We start from the raw sequence: 21,554 nt of genomic DNA, 5'->3' as shown, positions 1-21,554 counted from the left end.
ACCAGTCTAAATCTGTGATAGTGAGCACTTTTCCTTTGCTGAGATAATTCATCCCACCTCACAGGTGTGCCATATCAAGATGCTGATTAGACACCATGATTAGTGCACAGGTGTGCCTTAGACTGCCCACAATAAAAGGCCACTCTGAAAGGTGCAGTTTTGTTTTATTGGGGGGGATACCAGTCAGTATCTGGTGTGACCACCATTTGCCTCATGCAGTGCAACACATCTCCTTCGCATAGAGTTGATCAGGTTGTCAATTGTGGCCTGTGGAATGTTGGTCCACTCCTCTTCAATGGCTGTGCGAAGTTGCTGGATACTGGCAGGAACTGGTACACGCTGTCGTATACGCCGGTCCAGAGCATCCCAAACATGCTCAATGGGTGACATGTTCGGTGAGTATGCCGGCCATGCAAGAACTGGGACATTTTCAGCTTCCAAGAATTGTGTACAGATCCTTGCAACATGGGGCCGTGCATTATCCTGCTGCAACATGAGGTGATGTTCTTGATGTATGGCACAACAATGGGCCTCAGGATCTCGTCACGGTATCTCTGTGCATTCAAAATGCCATCAATAAAATGCACCTGTGTTCTTCATCCATAACAGACACCTGCCCATACCATAACCCCACCGCCACCATGGGCCACTCGATCCACAACATTGACATCAGAAAACCGCTCACCCACACGACGCCACACACACTGTCTGCCATCTGCCCTGAAAAGTGTGAACCGGGATTCATCCGTGAAGAGAACACCTCTCCAACGTGCCAAACACCAGCAAATGTGAGCATTTGCCAACTCAAGTCGGTTACGACGACGAACTGGAGTCAGGTCGAGACCCCAATGAGGACGACGAGCATGCAGATGAGCTTCCCTGAGACGGTTTCTGAAAGTTTGTGCAGAAATTCTTTGGTTATGCAAACCGATTGTTTCAGCAGCTGTCCGAGTGGCTGGTCTTAGACGATCTTGGAGGTGAACATGCTGGATGTGGAGGTCCTGGGCTGGTGTGGTTACACGTGGTCTGCGGTTGTGAGGCTGGTTGGATGTACTGCTAAATTCTCTGAAACGCCTTTGGAGACGGCTTATGGTAGAGAAATGAACATTCAATACACGAGCAACAGCTCTGGTTGACATTCCTGCTGTCAGCATGCCAATTGCACACTCCCTCAAATCTTGCGACATCTGTGGCATTGTGCTGTGTGATAAAACTGCACCTTTCAGAGTGGCCTTTTATTGTGGGCAGTCTAAGGCACACCTTTGCACTAATCATGGTGTCTAATCAGCATCTTGGTATGGCACACCTGTGAGGTGGGATGAATTATCTCAGCAAAGGAGAAGTGCTCACTATCACAGATTTAGACTGGTTTGTGAACAATATTTGAGGGAAATGGTGATATTGTGTATGTGGAAAAAGTTTTAGATCTTTGAGTTCATCTCATACAACAAGGGGTCGCAAAACCAAAAGTGTTGCGTTTATATTTTTGTTGAGTGTATATTGGGCAGATATTGGTGTGCATGATGCCATCCTCTACCTGCTATGTACCTAGGTAAGGGAAGTTGCACAGTGAGGGTTCACTTCCTGGACTACTTGAGTGCCTTCAACACCATCCAGCCCATTGTGCTTCAGGACAAATAGAACAGGATGTGAGTGGACCCCTGCCTGCCTGTTCACTTAGATCACCAACTACCTCACCGACAGGCCGCAGGATGTCAGGCTGAGGAACACCATGTCTGCCATTGTGATAAGCAGCACCGGAGCACCCCAGGGCATGGTGCTGGGCCCTCTTCTCTTCACCCTGTACACCTCTGACCTCTGTTACAACTCTGAGCTGTGGCATATCCAAAAGTGCACAGATGACACAGCCATTGCTGGATGCATCAGGGATGACAGAGAGGAGGTGTACAGGAGCATAGTGAAGGATTTTGCTGTCTGTGCCACCCAAACCATCTACAGATCAACACCTTGAAGACAAAGGAGCTGGTCATTGGCTCTAGGAAGTCCAGACCAAGACAGCAACCAGTTCTTATTAAGGGAACTCAGGTGGAGGCTGTGGATTCCTACAAGTACCTCGGGCTGTGGGTGGACAGCAAACTGGACTGGACAACCCACACTAACCACCTGTACAGGAAGGGACAGAGCAGGCTGTACTTCCTGAGGAGGTTGTGGTCACTTAACATCTGCAGGAAACTGCTGTGGATGTTCTACTAGTCCATAACAGCCAGCATCCTCTTTTACACCGTGGTGTGTTGGGGGGCAGCACATCCAAGACGGACACATCCAGGCTGGACAAACTGATCAGGCGGGCTGGCTCTGTGGTTGGCATGAAGCTGGACTCTCTGGTGACGGTGGCAGAGAAGAGAACACTGGACAAGCTGCTGGACATTATCGACCATGCCAGTCAGCCTCTTCAGCCACAGACTGCTCCTTCCCAAGTGCAGGACCATCAGCCTGAAAAACTCCTCTCTCTTTCAGGCTATCAGACTGTACAACTCCTCACTCTGGGGAGGAGGAGTAACAGGAAGACAGATGACGGGAAGGAGAGGAACAGTAGTAGCCAGTAAACCAGTAGCAAGTAGTATTTCTGGTTGTTATATTGGTATTTACATTTTGCAAATTGCTTTTTACTTTTACTTTTGATACTCTGTGTGCTTCTTACCTTGTGTGCTGCTAAACAATGCTGCTGGAACCTGAATTACCCTGGGGGAGTCTTTCCAAGGGATTAATACAATTCTATCTAATCTAATTTACACCAATAATTAAGAAATAAAAACAGTACCTTGGGCAAGCTGTGTGCATGGCAGCATGCTGACGTGTGTGTGAGAGAGAATAGGTGGTATAATGTAAAGCACTTTGAGTCTTACATCACATGGATAAACACAATATAAATGAAGTCCATTGAATTTATTCACCAATTGTGGTACTGGATGGTAAATCTGTCGGGTGTAGGCAGTTCTGAAAAACTAAGTGACTGTGAAATAAGGAGATGAGTGAGGGAAGCCACCGAGAAGCAAAGACAATTCTGAAGGAGTTAGAGGTTTATGTGGATGTGACTAGAGAAACTCTGAATGGTGCAAACATTTGGCTGTTACACATCTTCATGATTTGTATTAACAATAGTGATTACATTTAGTTTGAACAATTAGTTATTGTAGAGCAGGAAGCTCAGTGGAATAAGGAGTAGGGCTACTAACATGTTGACCTCAGTTCAATTCCTGGTCAAGTTACCTGTCTCTGTCCTTCAATAAGACACTTGATCTGCATTATCACTGTCTACCCGGTTATAAATGAATACCAGCCGCTGTTCAGGAAGTAACCTGCTTCAGACTTGCATCTGCTTCAGCTACAGAATCTGGAGATAATTACCAGAACCTACGGGCCTCAGGGCCTGTGTCAGACTTACTTCTTCATGAAGTACTTATGGCCTCTAAAAATGGAAAACTGTGTGTAAAAATTAGTGAAATTTCTTAATGCTTAATACAATATTTTTGTTAAACACTTTGAAATACGAGGTCTGTTAGAAAAGTATCCGATCTTATTATTTTTTTAAAAAACCATATGGATTTGAATCATGTGTGATTGCGTCAGACAAGCTTGAACCCTTTTTTCATGCCTGTCGGTTGCATCATTCGCCTGTGAGCAGGCTTTGAGTGAGGTGTGGTCCACCCCTCTCGTCTATTTTTTATTGCGAATAAATGTCTGAATGATTTGGAGCTTTGCTGCATCAATTTTTTTTCCAGAAACTGTGAGAGACCTCCAGGTGGACACCGTTCGAAAAATTAATATGGCTTTCAGGGACGATTTTATAGGGATTAAACAGATTACGGGGTATACAGGCTGACACCCCGCAGGAACAACCAGATCATTTCCAACGTGAAAGCTTTGTTGATCCGGGACCTCGTCTGACTTTCACAAAAAGGCAGAAGATGTGGACATCAGCACTTTTTCCGGCACATTCCACCATTACAGGAGTTTTTTTCATGGAAAGAAAAGTGGAGGGACGTGCCACGGCTCCGTTCATTACGCGGGACAAAACCACCTAGGTGTTGGTCTCTCAGGACAGCTTTCAGGTGGATTTCAGACGGATTCCGGTTGCTTTCCAGTCGTGTGAATATCCGACTGTGATTGTGCATGAGCTGGACATGTCCCGTGAGGCTTCATCACGGCGTTGCTTTGCGCCGAGCGGCTGCACCGCGACGCGTGGAACTCCTCCGCACGTCTGTCTTAATGTGCCGTACGTAAACCTGACCATCTACACCATAAGCACATCTTAAATGTTTCATTTCAACTCCACTGTGGTTGAGCAGACATGCAAAATTACAAAAACTCTTCCCAAATAAATATGTACCAGACTGTACACAGCACAGGTGAAGACGTGTTTATCACAAGACTGTACTGGGTCAAGAATTTTGAGTAAGACTGCATTTCTTTAATGAGTAGAAGATGTGAGTGAACCACAACTGTAAATTAGCCCGTTGATAACTGTTGAATAAATTCAACATGCTACAACCACCAAACACACAAAAACAATCTCACCAGTGGCGCCGGCTGATCTTCCTCCTCCGAGTCTGAGAAGTTGGAGAGATCTGTAGCCCCTCCCCAGTCCTCCAGGCCCTCACAGATTGCCACTGAGTGGGCAGAAACATGCCAGCCTGCAGGTGACAGAGAGGTGAGACAGCTCACGGTGACAAATGTGTGATTCCACTGCATAATCTTTTTATTACGATGATCTGTTTTGTTGTTCTACTCCTCTGGGCTAAATTGTTGTTTGTGAACACTACCATATAATTCTATTTTCTGCAAAGAAAGCGCCATTTCATTCACTTGATAAGTGGTGTGCGAAAACTCAAAAGTAGCACAAGTGTTCAGAAGAACAGGCTTTTCCTCAGTGTCATCACACAGTCAAGATCTGTTGAGATTAGATTGAGGAGTGTGCACATGCAGTTACACACTGTCACAACACCTGCTGTGGGGATGTTAGACTCCACAGCAATATATGCATGCTAGACCATTGCACCTCACCACCCTCATGTGGTTTTGAACCATGATTTTACTGCTACTAAAAAACCTGTTTTGATAGTGGGAGGAAGCCCACGGAGAATAAGAAAACGACACACAGAAAGAACTTGGGCTGTGGCGGAACCAAACAAACATCTTATTGTCAGGCATGAATGCTGCACCTGTTGGGAAACTAACTAGCATGAACCGAATCTAAAATTATAGTGGACGCAAGCTAACAGAATAAACAAAAAATCTAGATCACCCTACAACTAGCTGAGTGTGATGCAAACTGATTACAAAAATAAATGCATAGAGTCAGCTAAATATAAATGTATTTGAGAATCTAACTCAATCTAAAACTAACTAGATATCAAACTTACAGTGCAAAAAGTGAACAAAACATAAAACTTGCTAAAATAAAATTAAATCTATACTGAAATGATTATAAAGCAAACTGAACATAGAACTAACAGAATATAAAACAAGTCCATCCATTCCGTATCATGGTATGGGGTTGTGTCGCTGCCCTTGGCAAAGATATTTTACACTTTTGTGATGGCAGAGCAACATGGGTGGCATGGTGGCTCAGTGTTTACCACTCTTGCCTCACTGTGAGAAGGTCTGGGGTTTGATTCCACCAGCACCCAGTTCCTTTTGTGTGGCGTTTGCATGTTCTTCCCAAGTCTGTGTGGGTTTCCTCCCACTATCAAAAATATTAAGATCTGCCCCTTTTTGTGCCCTTGACCAAGGCAGTATGTCTGTATCTGCAGTTGGTCCCCAGATGCCGGACTGTGGCTGCCCACTGCTCCTAGTGATTGGACTGTGTCTCCCTGAAAGTGGGTTGATTTAAATACAGAGGACAAATTTCACTGTGTGTTTCCATGAGCAATGACAATAAAGGCCCTTTTCTTCATATGCTATCTTCAACTCAACTTTTTTCCCCAAGGGCATTGATGCATTTTTCAACAAAACAATGCAAAACCACATTTTTCACACATTACAAAGACAATGCAGTGGAAGAAGAAGGTTTGGTTTCTAGACTGCTCTGAAGATGTCTACAAAAAACATGAAATATCTGGTCCATACTGTCTGTAATGAAATAGAAGTCAAAGTAAAGGTAAGATTCACTGTGTTTTGATTTGTTTAGGTGCCAAAGGAACTTACTATTTTTCATGTTATTTACGTTGCATCCGGAAAGTATTCACAGCACTTTTTGTTATGTTACGGCCTTATTCCACAATGGAGCAATTTTTTCCCTCAAAATTCTAATCACAACACCCCATAACGACAACATGAATGTTGGTTTTTTTTTTTTTGAAAATTTATTAAAAATCACACAGACACACTCACACACCAATGTCAGGATGCTGCCATGCAAGGTGCTCACTACACAACAACTAGGGGTCAAGGATCTTGCCCAAGGGCTCTTTGGGATTTTTCGGTGTGGCTGGGTTTTGAACCAAGGATCATATGGTCTGAAGAAAAATGCTTAACCACTAGACCTCCACCTCCCCCATTGTGTGTAGAATTTTGAGGAAAAAATGAGTTTCATCTATTTTAGAATTTTAGGCTGTAACAACAAAATGAAGAAAAAGTGAAACCCTAACCCTATTCACTCACTGTATTTTAAATGGTGCATGTCTAGGCCTTTGTCAAAGTCTAGAGAAACTACCTAAATATAAAGCAGGATGAAAAATAAAACTAAATGCACATAAAACTAGCTAAGTACATGTTCAAAAGTGGCAAATGAAAATCATAACATGTGTCGTAATGCTGATGTGTTTGATGGAGTGCAGTCAACTCCGTTTCAGTCACTCACTACGTTGAGGAGAATGAACAATCGGATCTGAGAGGGCGGGGCTGGTGTGTGTGGACTCCTCCTCCCTGGACCTTGTGCAGTGGCCTGTTCTCGGGGAGCTATGAGGAAGAGGGACACACGCTGAGCAGCCTCCCACCGTTGCTCTGCCCCACGACACACACACCTCTGATGCACTGAACCACATCACCATGGGAACAAGGCACAACCACAACAAACACACAACAACAACATTCACTGCGTCACAAAATGAGCTCATATCTCATTTCCAATCCGTAGCGCTCCAACTAGTTCACATATATTTCAGCGTTGTAACTGTGAAAATGTATCACAGATTGCTGCAATATATGGACACAGAATTCTGCATTCAAATATTAGTTTCATAATCCATGGCCTGCTTTATGTAGCAGGTGGGTTCAGTTAGTCCCAAAATAAATGAATATTGCTTTGTTGAAATTCCAGTGCAGCCACCTGCTAAATAAAGTACAAACTCTGTTAGTTGTTACTACATAGCCATTACCTTTATTCATTACACAATTCAGTGTAAATGTCCCTGCCACAGCATCGTCTCTGCCAAATCAATCAAAAGGCACCACAAGACCACATATGACCACAGCGTGATTAATGCTTACTGGAAGTGCATAATTCTTAGAGGCCTGTTTTCATTTTCATGGATATGCATCCTGGTAGGTCATGTCCTATAACGATTACTCGTCGGCGTGTGAGATCACCGTTGCCATGTCAATGTGATCTAGCATGAAGTTTCAAATCACAATAATATTATTATTATTATTTATTATTATTATTACAGTGCATCCAGAAAGTATTCACAGTGCTTCATTTTATCCACGTTTTGTTATGTTACAGCTTTAAACTGCCCCACAAAGTAGGAGCATGGTAGACAAAGGCTCTGTTATGTTATAACTTGTGCAAAAACAACTGTAGTATGTCCGTAGTATCACTTTTAGACAACTCTGATGCTTCTGGAAATGTTTGTGATGATGTCATGGCATCAATGAGGTTCCTCAGAAACAGAAACTATTACCAAAGTATGTCAAAGTTTACAACAAAAATAAATACATTTTTTAACATCTCGAAGGTCCATGGTTAATACAAGGCCACAGTACAACCATAATATCTCTGTTTATCACAGGCATCACCCTGGATCCTCTAAGGTTTTCCAAAGTATGGAAAGTGTTTTAAACCACGACTTTCTAAGATGAATATCCATGAAACTGAGAACAGGGTTTAAAAGTTTGAATGTTTCATACAAGATTCCCTCTAGCACAAAAAAAATAAAAAATAGATTTCCACAAATCTTTTTTCAGCTTTCTAGTATTCAAAGGTACAATCTTTGGTTTTGTGGAGCTCAGAAGATTCAGACTTTCATCAGAACCATTCAAGACGTTGCACATTCACGACATTCAATCATGCTAACATGCCATCAGTCAATACAGCACTCCTTCAACGTGCACATATGAGACACACAAGTATCCAATCAAGCTCCATTACTGCCAATGTCATAAAAACAACAACAACAAAAAACAGCATATCCAGGGGCCACAAGGCATACGACCAAAAAGTGTGGTAGAAACAGGTTGTTTTTCTTCAAAAGCAAACAGTGTTATTATTATTATGAGTGTCCTCAATATCTATGTGGGATTTTTGGCAACAAACTTTAATAATTTGCAGTGAATTGCTGCTTCATATATATATATATATATATGAAGCAGCATATATATATATATATATATATATATATATATATATATATATATATATATATATATATATATATATATATATATATATATATAAAATGATCCCTTTTAACATTTTAAAACAGTTGATAATGATATCCTCAGCTTTAGATTAATCATTGGCTCCACCCCTTTTTAAAGCTCTGCCAAGAGTGTACTGGCTCAAATTTCAACATTATATCCTAACTTTTCAATACATTTTGTGGAAATTGTTCATTAATAAAATGCTCTTTCTCGCAGTTACAAATGTATTTAAAATTTATAATTTTTTCACCCTGATCTCCCAAGTTGAATGAACATGACTTCTTCAGGTGATGTAATTACACTCTGTTTGAGTGTAAAGGTGTCCTATGCTGAACTTAATCCACACCTACAGAATTTCATACAAACTGACATGTTTTTAATCAGTATTTTGGCAGCTATTTTCTCACAAACAAGTAATATCTGCAATCACTACAAGATTAACTTCTTCATCTTGTAACCATTTTTAAATGCTCATGTATTAACAATTTTACTCCAAAGACAACCATCAGAAACACCTGAGAAGTGTACCAGGATGTTGAAGAGATGCTAATTAATAATTTTTTCTTTCTTCTGTCATGGTTCATTGTTCTAGTATTTCTGTTTTGTACAGCATCAAAAACTAAACCCCATTCTGTGACAAGCCACCATGTGATGATCACGGTTGACCTTGAGTGTGATTTAGCACACGGCTTGATGATGTAACTAGCCCAACTTGTATCATATGAAATGTGCACAAACAGTTGTAACCTAACCATAACATAACTGCAGTATAAACATGGTGCTTTTGGAAAATGCCCCTGGTGTTGTCACAGCATGTATGACAATAGGTGCTTTTCCATTACATAGTTCTAGCAGTATTCGGCTCAGCACAGTACCAGGCATGTCATTTTCTATTACAACTGAGAACTTCCTCAACGTGGGCGGGGTTGTCAGAGCACGGTTGAGCAAAACAGTCATGACGTCGATTGATAAGCAACATGAATCCATAAACATTGATACTGAGGTGATGGTGTGCTGGCTACTTGCTCAGTGGATTTTTAAGAGAAGGCTGCAGGAGACGAGATGAAACACGGTTAAAGTAAGAGTGACTTTAGTCCCGTCACACTTTGTTTCCATCCATGGAAATAAAAGGTATTACCAATGTATGTCAACGGTCACAACTGAAAAAAGGAAATTTCGAACATCTTGAAAATTCAAGACCACGCCACAATGGCAGAGTATCGCACTTCATCATAAACACCCTCTTGGAGTCTAAGATTTTCCTATGTATGGGCAAGATTTCAAACAAATTAAAACTCAGCTTCCAGAATGTATATCTAAGAAATTGAGAATGGGTCTTCGGTTACGTGTATATTGGCTTCTGCCACTTTCTCTGGTAAGAGTTCCCACAGTGGACTGTTCTGAATGTTGAAATGGTATATGTTTATCCCCATATAGCGTAGCATGAAGCAGATGAGAGTCAATGAGTCCTACTGGACAGGACACCAGTCCATCACAGGTTACTTCTCTAACCAAGGCTGATGCCTATTTACAGCTGGGTGGACTGAGACTTTGGAGATGAAGTATCTTGTCCAAGGACACAGACATGTAGTGTGAAGACCAGGTCTGCATTTTGGTCACTTGGCTGTTTGTTTAGTTCAGGGGTGGCCAAGTTCGGTCCTCGAGAGCCACATTCCTGACACTCTTAGTTGTCTCCCTGCTCCAACACACCTGAATCCAATGAAAGACTTGTTAGCAGACTTTTAATGAGCCTTTCATTAGATTCAGGTGTGTTGGAGTAGGGAGACAATTAAGAGTGTCAGGAATGTGGCTCTCGAGGACCGAACTTGGCCACCCCTGGTTTAGTTGGTTGGTAAGTAGGTACATAGGTACTGATTGTATGATCCCGTCAGATCTCAGAAGCTAAGCAGTGCAACATCTGGTTAGTACCTGGATGGGAGATCTCTTTGGAACATCAGCAGCTGTGTGTGTTTCTCCAGGTGAAACTGGAGTTGAGTCAAGAAGGGCATTTAGCATAAAACTTGTGCCAAATTCCAATGCGGATCTGGCATATACTGGACAGAGCCTGCGTGATGTCACCCATTGGTTTTCAGCACTGGCAAAGCTGGCAGCACTTGCTGTGCTCGGTCTGTACAATTAACACCTCGGTCTGATATTTTCCCGTACAGACCTCGTGCTTGGTTAATAATCCGTTTTTATTTTTGCTCTTAAGTTAGATGTTTTAAAATGGTCTTCTATGGAAATGAGCTCTGTTTTGGAGCCAGCCTCAAGCAGGCAGTCAAAGAACTGCACTTCAAGGGTGGAGTCAAAATACAAACTCAAGTGTTGCTGCTTGGTTAAAATTTGGTAACTTAGAATTTCAGCACCATGGACAGCATTCATCTGTAAGATTTGGTCTTTAGGCTGAGGTTAAAGATGCAGCTTCATACATAAACACACAAACTGCAGTCATACAAACTCATTCATGAACAATCAAACACTTCATTCATGCTTATAAGGTACAGTGCTTTTACGATGGTATGTGTGTGAAACAGAAATATATTTTTCAGAGGTAAAAGGAAGTAATTATTTTGAATTCTTTAAGTGACATGACCTATTTCTAGCAACATGTCAGAAAGTAAAACAAACACAGAATGATCATCAGGGCATGCAGAGATATTTACCTATCAGGAAGGGCCGTGCCTGACATTGGTGGAGGCTCACCTGAAAATAAATGAGGTGCAACAAAGGAGACAAATGGTTTAAAGGGAATCACACAAAATCAGACTGCATTGTATATGAGGCCCTTAACGCAGACATCTAAACTACCGTTATATCACTATGCATTTATCAGTTCTAAGGAAAAATATTTTTTACAATGTCAAATTCTCTTTGTACACGAAAGATGAGACACTGACATGTTTGGTGTACACAAAGCAAAATCTGTATTGATGTAGAAACCTTTGCTTAGTTTTTGTTGGTTGGTGAGAATTTTACGAATTTCTGTCAGCCAAGATGCTTTCACCTCCACTGTGGGAGCCTAAAGACAAAAGCAGACCCAGTTAAAAGGGAGCAACCCTCAACATGTTTCCAGCTCATTCAACAAATAGAAAACAGATAACAAGAGGGCAAATACCTGAACAATGTACACCACCTCTCTGTCACTGTACCAGATTTCAAACTTCTTCACGTCACCTTTCACATTTTCTGTGATGCCCACCGCACTCATCTACAGAGAAACATCATTACATGCCATTTTTACATATTATTGTTATTACTACTATTATTACCCTGTTAGAAAGACTATAAACATTATGCAGTTGCATTTCAACTGGAAGCAAAACTGGACCTTACGCAGTGGTGGAATACAGGTGGTGCGCAGTGCAAAGTGCATAGTGCAAGTGCATTTTGAATATGTCGAAATTCAATTTTCTATTTGGATGACATGTAATATGAATACAAATTGGGGCACAGGGTGCAAAGTTGTATATAGTCACTTATAGTGAGATACAATGGTATAAGGATAGTGACACAATTTTTGTAATAATGCGTTTGTACACCACCACAGTGCAGTTGAAATGAAACAATGATGATGTGGTTGTAGTGTTGAGCTTTAGCTGTAATTCAGCGGGTTTAGCAAATATATCACATTAGCCATTTAGAAACGACCACTTGTATTCACAGTCCTTACATGTTCAGAACCTGTAAATGACTGGACAAACATAAGACAAGGAATAGTTTTTGTTTTTTGGTTTTGTTTTGTTTGTTTTTATTTATTTATAAATTTTTCACTTTTACAGCCAGTTTTTTTTTTTTTTTTTTTTAGCACAGATCAAGGAAGAGACACATGAACATTTCCAAGTCACTGAATATATCTTGGACTTCATTTAACCAGGGACACAGTACAGATAGGTAGAATTTGCATAATAGCACAGCCAAAAATTGAACTGTGCACAGTTTCTTCAGTCACAGCCAGAGAAGCTTATAACTCATCAAAAGTTGCCATGGGCGTTTTGATCGCTTCCCTCGCTTGTCTCCATGACTGATCTGAATGAAGTCCAAGACATTTTCAGTGACTCAGAAATGTTCATGTTTCCCTCCCCTGACTTCTCCAAAAAAACAAGCTGCAAAAGCAATGAACTGTATTAAAATAATCCTTGTATTGAGCTTTTCTCATTACTTATGGACTCTGAAAATGGGTTGGTCTAGGTGTTGGGTAGGGTTGTGGGAACCATCAGCTTAGGTCCCTTTGTTTGTTACAAAAGCTTTATTGACACTGACTTTGCAGATGATGCTGTGCAGAATCAGTCAATAAACAGATTGTTGAACTTGGGAAGCTGAGTGAGGAATCAGAGTGTCTCAGTCCGTCATGGTTCTGGATCAAGACTAAGATCCAGGCTTTTAATTACTTTCTGGACTTGTCCACCAGAAGTGGATCTGTAAGTGATGAAAGTCCTGGACTTGTAGACAGATTCATTTATCTCAACAGTGACATTCGTGTCTCCGGGTCTTCAGCCTTTGAGGTCAAGAGATGACTGGGAAGAGCTTATGGAGTCATGATGTCACTTGACAGAGGTGTTTGGCGATGCTGACATCTTTACAGTAGAACAAAGGTCCAAATCTTTGGCATCTGAGTGCTGCCTGTCTTACTGTACAGTTGTGAGATTTAGATGGTAACCAGTGGTCAGCGATGACTGGATGTCTTTGGTACCAGGTCTCATTGGAGGATCATTGAGTACTGCTGGAATGACTTTGTATCAAACAAACAGATGCACTGGGAGAATCAGACAAGGACTATGAGGAAACATCTGCTATAACATTCTGGCTATTGGGCATGTTTCTCTTGGTATGATCCAATATGGATGTGCCTCATTCTTGAAGACCCCAGTTGCTGGAGAACATGAAAGAGATGCCCACAATTCAACTGGCTGCAGATTTTATTTTGTTGAACTGTTGTTTTTAATACAGTTTTGTTGCTTGTCCAAGCAGAGTGTACATGTGTTGTGAACCCATGAATGTGAGGTGTATCTGGAAACTACAGCATAAATAGCAAGAAAGCATGAGACCCATTTTTGGTGCTCTTTGCTGAAACTGCTTTTGGCTGCCTCACAACAGCAATACGTGGACACTGTGCTGCACTGCACTCATGGGCACACAAATTAATACAAATGCATTTGCTATTCAACAACCCACTCTGAGGAAATATTCATAGTAAAAGATCATATGTCCTGGTGTCCTGGTGCAAACAGAACAATCTGGAGCTCAATGCCCTCAAGACAGTGGAGATGGTTGCTGACTTCCAAAAGAACCCAGTCCCGGCCAACCCCATCACCCTGTGTGACTCCCCAGTCACCAGTGTGGAGTCCTTCCGTTACCTGGGGATCACCATCATCCAGGACCTCAAGTGGGAGCTGAAAGTCAGCTCTCTCATCAAGAGAGCATAACAGAGGATGTACTTTCTGTGGCAGCTAAGGAAGTTCAACCTGCCAAAAACAATGATGATGAACTTCTACACTGCCATCATTGAGTCCATCATCTCCTCCTCCATCACTGTCTGGCATGCTACTGTCACTGCTAAGGACAGGAACAGACTGCAGTGCATCATCCACGCAGCAGACAAGGTGAATAACTGCAATCTGCCATCCCTACAGGACCTGTACACCTCCAGGGCCCTGAGGTGAGCAAGGAAGATAGCAGCCGATCCCTGGATCTATGACTTATAAATAATGCCATAGACCCCCATTTACCCTGCCCCTCCACTCCCACAAAGTACAGATTGATCATCCCTGCACTGAAAGGTACTGTATATATGCATGGCTTGCTTGCACAGCCCCATTCTATGTTATATTTATCTGACAGTGAACATAGTTTTGCCAATTTTGTCCATTTGACTCCTCCCCTTCTTACAGAAGTATTATTTATGCATCATTAACACCAGATCAAATTGCTTGTATGAGAGAACTTACTTGGCAACATATTCCATTCAGATTCTGATAGTAAATTTTGTAAATATCTGTAATCTAATCAATTTAGCCACCAAAAGCTACAGCTTTCCAACACGACACATGGAGTAAAGCAAAGCCTTTTAAGAGAAAGACGGTCCACGCTGATCATTTGAAATAGCTTACTGTGAAGCAGTACACGAGGTCTATTAGAAAAGTATCCGACCTTATTATTTTTTTCAAAAACCATATTGAATCACGTGTGATTAGGTCAGACAAGCTTGAACCCTCGTGCGCATGCGTGAGTTTTTCCACGCCTGTCGGTAGCGTCATTTGCCTGTGAGCAGGCTTTGAGTGAGGAGGCCAGCTGCTGTCTCTCTCTGCCCGGTGTGAGGGGAGTCACAGCTCCGTCCCCTGCCACACTGACAGTCTCTGAAAGAAGATCCTCTCCGCAGAGTCCACTCTTTCTCCTGTGTTTTGCTCGGACTCGCACTGAGTGTTTCGCTTCTTAAATTTTGCGCTTTTTTGGGCAACATTATGGACTCATTATGGATGACGATGACACGGAGTACAGAGGACTAATGCAGGACTTTGTGGACTGGTGTCAGAGGAACCACCTCCTCATCAATGTGGGGAAGACCAAGGAGATAGTGTGGACTTCAGACACCGCCCCACTACACTCCCCCCCAGTGATCACCAAGGGAAGGGACATCGAGAGAGTGGACTCATGTAAGTACCTGGGTGTTCATCTGAACAACAAACTGGACTGGACTCACAACACGGATGCACTTTACAGGAAGGGTCTAAGCCGCCTCTACCTCCTGAGGAGGCTGAGGTCTTTTGGAGTGAGGGGGCCACTCCTGAGGACCTTCTATGACTCTGTGGTGGCTTCAGCCATCCTGTACGGTGTGGTCTGCTGGAGCAGCAGCATCACAGAGAGGGACAGGAAAAGACTGGATAAGATCATCAGGAAATCCTGCTCTGTCCTGGGCTGTCCTCTGGACTCTGTGCAGGAGGTGGGGGACAGGAGTGTCCTGGCTAAACTTACATCTATGCTGGACCACGAGTGTCACCCCCTGCAGGACGTTCTGTCTGCTCTGGAGAGCAGTTTCAGTGACAGACTCATCCACCCTCGCTGTGTGAGGGAGAGATTCCGCAGATCGTTTCTCCCGGCTGCTGTCAGACTGTACAATGAACAATGCTAGTACTGTAGTAACCATAGCAACCAGGACAATAATCATGTCACTACCTGCTGTATTTATTAGGTGCAATAATTTAACTTATGGTGCAAACTCAAGTCACTTTACCTACTATATTTTAACCTGTCCTTATTGTAAATATCAGAGTAACTTATCATACATTTCACGCTGAAGTCACTTTAGCTGATCACTTTTACATCCCGACAGTGTATATCATCCCGGCAGTGCAGCACTGAACAATGGTAGCCTTAGCTTTACCCGGCACTCAGTGCTTTTTTAGTTCTTGTTTTTTAAGAGATACTTGCTTGTTTTATTGCATGCCCTTCTGTCTATTCCTACTGTTCTATGCTGCGATGTGACACTGAAATTTCCCCACTGAGGGATGAATAAAGGCTTTTCTTATCTTATTCACAAACACGGTAACTCAAAAAACAGTGACTGTGAGGCTTGCATGTTCAACCTCCAGCTGAAACGCATCTGCTGAATTGCTGAGAAAGAGGGATAAAAAACAATCCATGCAGGGACCCGGTCCACCAACCTTTAAAAAAATAAATAAATAAAAAACTTAAAAATAGTTAAATTTTACAAGTTGGGGAAAAACAAAAAAAACAGAAAGCCACATCCCATCGCCATTTCAGCAAAATGTCAAGACTTTGGCCCGACCATGGTCGGGTGAATAGACTATTTGTGCCTTATTCAGCCAACGATCGGGCAAATAGACATTTTGACACGGCTTTGTGTCCCAGGCCACCGGGTGAATAGACTCAGCCCTCTATGTGCACTTTAAGTCATGTTTTCACTGACACGGTGCAGAGCGAATACATCAGTGTGGCTTATGTGGAAAAGCTGCACTCCAGAGCCCAGGTTTTCACAGGCTGTGCTCACGTTCACATGCAGCTTGACTTACACCAACCGCATGCTCTTGTTGTCCGGTGTCAGGGGAGTGCTGAGCTGAACTCCTGACACTGGGAAAGATCCAAAACTTGTAAAGATGTGAAAAAATAAATAATTACCCAGGAAAACATTAAAGTATACACTAATTTTGACCATCTGCGTGACTGCACAGCGACATTGTGCTACTGCTTAGGGACAGCCCTGGACTACTGATGCTGTTTAAAAATGCAAAACGTAGTTTTTATGTGATTACTCGATTAATTAACAGAATAATCGACAGAATACTTGATTACTAAAATAATCGATAGCTGCAGCCCTAATTGGAATAAATGGGTAGAAAAATTGAATGAATGTGTTCTGGGCATGAAAAGGACAACTGTTTCAGTTAGAAACGAGCAATTAAACTTGTGCTGTGGTGTGCTGCATTGTGTTGGGAAGAAGATAGAGAAGGTAGGGCCATCACTGTTATAAACTTTAAAAGTTATATATATCTGGAGTCACCAACCCCGTTCATGGAGATCGCCTGCACTGCATTTTTTCCAGCTATACATGCTCCACCCACTGCTAATTAACTAAGTCACATGTGCACAGCTAATCAAGAAGTGAGAAAAACCAGACTTGACTCATCAGTTGTGGCTGCATCAGGTACACATGGTAGAGAAGCTTGAATCTTCGACTGGACTGGGTTGCTTGACGCAAGGACGTTTCGCTTCACATCACAGAAGCTTCCTCAGCTAAAATTCTTGCTCTGGTAGTCTGACATCTGTCTGACTCTTGTCGAGAAGAAAAAACAGAAGCCACAAAAGCTGGAGTTTTAAACCTAACCAGATGCCTCCTACCAAGAGGCAGACTGCTATTGGCTCGTGACTAAACAATTGCTTTAATTAGCACCTATTGTGCTCTAGTTAGCACCCTCCTAATGACAGGGTAGCTGTCCCTCCTAGTGATGGGACTGACGCCTCTCCTGATGGCATGAATGACTCATTACCATGAACAAAGGACTGAAACTGCTTTGATCTGAGTACCCCATTGTAAACAGGGGACAAAGCGTGTCTCAGACCCCCTCCCCGATTAAGGCTGGGTTTCAACTGTTTCACATAAAATGCCTCCTTCACACCTCTTCATGTGTACCTGTTTCACAGAAACAGGTACACATGGAAAACATGCAGGCAAGGTGATCATCAGGAGCAGGGTTAGTGACCCCTGAGTTATATCACTGTGTGGGGTAACATCGCACATAACTCGCGAAACTGAGTGTAGTAGAGTATTGTTACTCTGAGGCAGGATTTAAAGCTGTAGAAGGGCGTCCTCTCCTGAGAGTCCTCGTCTCTGCGTTTGCAGAAAAGCAGAGCATGTTCATAGAGGAAGAGATGTCTCTGCATGGGTTTGAACCTGGCCAGCTCCTTCATTCGCACCGCGGCACGCTTGTGGCTGATCCACACACTGAAGCCTCCCTGCATCACCACACGACCCAGCTGGCTCAGGTCACCCTGTGATAAGACAGATAACAACATGACAAACACATGCCACTGTCTACATGCACATCACATAATCCATTCAAATAGTTTTATGAACAAATTAGCACTGTGGGGTGAGAAGTCATTTCTGCTCTGTCTCTGCATTTCCATCACATTGTCTCAACAAGTCCTAGAGGGCTCCAAACAAACCAGCAAGATGAAGAAATATGAATTTATTTGGGATAGCATCCTTCTTTTCTGAGTAGCCCAGATTCAGTGCAGCTAAACTGAACTTTGATGATGTGCCAACATGAAATTTCTGCTATAAAAAGCCAAGTTCACTTCTGTATGAAGGACAAAAGTTACAATGTTATAGTTAGTTTTCTTGCATGTGGTGGGAATGTTTTTATTGTAATTTAATAGTTGTCATTTGATTGCAGCCATTGATAACAATTTTATAGCACAAATTCATGGCATTTAGTTGTAATCATTGAATATCCACGTTGTGTTCTAATGTTTATTGCCCACGTGGTTTTGTTGACATTCACTATATGTTGCAACTGACTACAAATTATTGTGATTGGTCAATAGACTAATCTAGGGAACATAAAAAATTGACTACATTGCATGACTAGGAAAGGTGAAATCCACCACCTATGCACAAGTGACGAATGTTCAATGTCAATGACTGATTTAGCACCAGTACATTCAGTGATTTAATTGCAGTCTATTTCGTCTTCCCCTGGTTGTCAACCATCCATCATTGTGAACACTGGACTGTATACAGTCACTTAGCTGCAAAAATTTCTGTATTTGCATGTTCAGACAATTCTGCACTGTACTCTGTTCTATTTTGTTCGAAGTAGTCTGGCCAAAGCAGATGATCTCCCCACTGAGTCGGAGCTGCTTTAGGTCTCTTCCTATAAACAAAAAATGATGACCAACTTTTTGCTTACGACAGTTGCCAGTGTCCTTGCTCATGGTGTGGGTAAGGTCTATACTTTGTTCATGTGTAGCGCCGACAGATGACTTTGTTGTTATTTTGTGCTGTAGGAATAAACTGAATTAAACTGATGCCAAAATGCAGCACATTTCTGTGTTAAATCTTTACATGCATTTTTCTATATGAATAAGTCATGTGGGCAAACTATTGTGTGGTACATAACTTGCAGCAGTATAGCTGTTTTACATATCAAATTATGGGCAGCCATATTGTATTGTTTTGTTTTTTTTGTGTGTGTGTGTGCGGGGAAGCCAATCAGGCAACAGACAGTTACAAACTAAAGCCAGAGACATAGCGAAGAGAAGCTTTGTTCCAGTAAAGGGGATTATGCACTAAATGAGTGCTTATTTAACTTTATAATTCACTTTTTCCCAAAACTATTATCCATGATCATGTGGAGTTAATTTCAGGAGGCAGTGCGACCCAAGGCCAAAACTGAGGTTCAGTGTTTTGCACAAGGACACTTTGACCCTCATTAACAATGAGTGCTTGAACTCACAAACCCCTAAGTTTATGGAAAACAAGCTCCACTGAATGAGTTACAACTACATCAAAAATTTAAAAATTGTAATAAAAAACACAAAGCATTCAGAAAAAGTTGCACCACTGCATGTTGACAATAAAATGCACTGACTGGATTAAATCAAACCTAAAATATTTCTGAGTCAAATTGAGAGATCACAAGTGACATCCAGCCCCACTCATGAGAGATGAATAGGACCAAGCAAAGCGTAACCTGGAGCTCACTTTACTCTGATGACAACTCTGTGCAGAGGTGTGTGTCTGATTATAGCTGCAGCGTAACTGAATTATAGTGACGTGTACTGTCAAGTACTATGCCACTGCAGTCAGCTCAAATCTATAAATCAGACAGGATGAGTGTGGGTGTACAGGAAGTTGAGTACATCAGTTATTGTCAACAATGTAATCTTGGCCTTAAAAACAAAAAAGAACTCAACACCATAAGAAGAAAAAAAATAGATATTGCTGACATTCAAAATATGGGCAGGGTTAATATCTTTTGCACACTGGCATAAAGTAGATATGAACTACAAAGGCTGAATGGCAACCAAGGAAGACTGGTGATGCTGGAAAGACAGTTGACCTCCAGGAATGACTGGCATGGGTGAGTGAGGCAGCAACCTCATTCATAACACTCAGGAGAGAGCACCAACTAATGCTATGGAACAAAATAATGAGCACCCCCAGAGTCTCCCAAGAGGGGGGGAGGATGAGAGACTCGTTGGGTTGGACACAACGGTTATAGCTATGGAAAACATACGGATAATGAGACGGCTTATGCAAACCACACTTACAGGAGAAGTGTTAGAGGTGAAATGCCATTGGGGAAGGTTTTTCAAGAATGCAAGGGGCCTTAAAATACATCAATCCAGGGTTAGGGCAACTCTGCAGACTGAGAAGGGAAGAAAGGTCTCAGAAACTGAGGAAGGAGAAGGAGGCCAAATATGTTCAGTTCATCAAGGACCCATACAGGTTCACCAAAACACTCTTGGAGAGAGGGGTTCTGCCCATTCCTCTTTGTAGCAAGGTCTCAAGGTCCATCAGGTTGGATGGGGTGCGTCGGTGCACAGCCATTTTCAGATCTCTCCAGAGATGTTCAGTCAGATTCAGGTCTAGGTTCTAGCTGGGCCACTCAAGGACATTCACAGAGCATGTTTTCATCCAGGATGTCTCTGTACATTGCTGCATTCATCTTTCACTCAATCCTGACTCGTCTCCCAGTTCCTGCCGCTGAAAAACATTCCCACAGCATGATGCTGCCACCACCATGCTTCACTGTAGGGATGGTGCCTGGTTTTCTCCAAACATGACACCTGGCATTCACAACAAGCAGTTCAATCTTTGTCTCATCAGAACAGAGAATTTTGTTTCTCATGATCTGAGAGTCCTTCAGGTGCTTTTGGCAAACTTCAGGTAAGCTGCCATGTGCATTTTACTAAGGAGTGGCTTCCATCTGGCCACTCTACCATACAGGCCTGATTGGTGGATTGCTGTAGAGATGATTGTCCTTCTGGAATGTTATCCTCTCTCCACAGAGGAATGCTGGAGCTCTGACAGCGTGACCATCGGGTTCTTGGTCGCCTCCCTGACTAAGGCCCTTCTACCCCAGTCACTCAGTTTAGATGGGTGACCAGCTCTAGGAATAGTCCTGGTGGATCTGAACTGCTTCCTTTTACAGACGATGGAGACCAGTGTGCTCATTGGGACATTCAAAGCAGCAGAAATGTTTCTGTACCCTTCCCCAGATTTGTGTCTCGAAACAATCCTATCTCTGAGGTCTACAGACAATTCCTTTGACTTCGTAATTGGTTTGTGCTCTGATATGCACTGTCAGCTGTGGAACCTTATATGTATACAGGTGTGTTCCTTTCCAAATCATGTCCAATCAACTGAATGTACCTCAGGTAGACTCCAATTAAGCTGCAGAAACAACTCAAGGAGGATCAGTGGAAAC

General features: G+C 42.4%; 1 protein-coding gene across 2 annotated transcripts in view; it reads right to left on the bottom strand.

The window, feature by feature from the left end:
* Window positions 1-21,554, bottom strand: part of LOC117517169 (proto-oncogene DBL) — a 77,357-nt gene that overhangs the window by 9,592 nt on the left and 46,211 nt on the right. The window contains exons 19-24 of one of the 2 annotated variants that reach the window (XM_034178097.1): window positions 17,893-18,108; window positions 11,720-11,812; window positions 11,545-11,623; window positions 11,268-11,307; window positions 6,824-6,996; window positions 4,540-4,655 (exon numbers count right to left, since the gene is read on the bottom strand). In XM_034178097.1, coding sequence (XP_034033988.1) covers window positions 4,540-4,655; window positions 6,824-6,996; window positions 11,268-11,307; window positions 11,545-11,623; window positions 11,720-11,812; window positions 17,893-18,108 — 717 coding nt within the window. The remainder of the gene's footprint in view (window positions 1-4,539; window positions 4,656-6,823; window positions 6,997-11,267; window positions 11,308-11,544; window positions 11,624-11,719; window positions 11,813-17,892; window positions 18,109-21,554) is intronic. The other variant, XM_034178098.1, reaches the window with a different exon arrangement.

This window comes from Thalassophryne amazonica, chromosome 9 (assembly GCF_902500255.1).
Source record: "Thalassophryne amazonica chromosome 9, fThaAma1.1, whole genome shotgun sequence".
NCBI classification, from domain to species: Eukaryota; Metazoa; Chordata; class Actinopteri; order Batrachoidiformes; family Batrachoididae; genus Thalassophryne; species Thalassophryne amazonica.
Note: the sequence above shows the minus strand (reverse complement) of the source record. Positions and strands in the feature narration are given on the sequence as shown.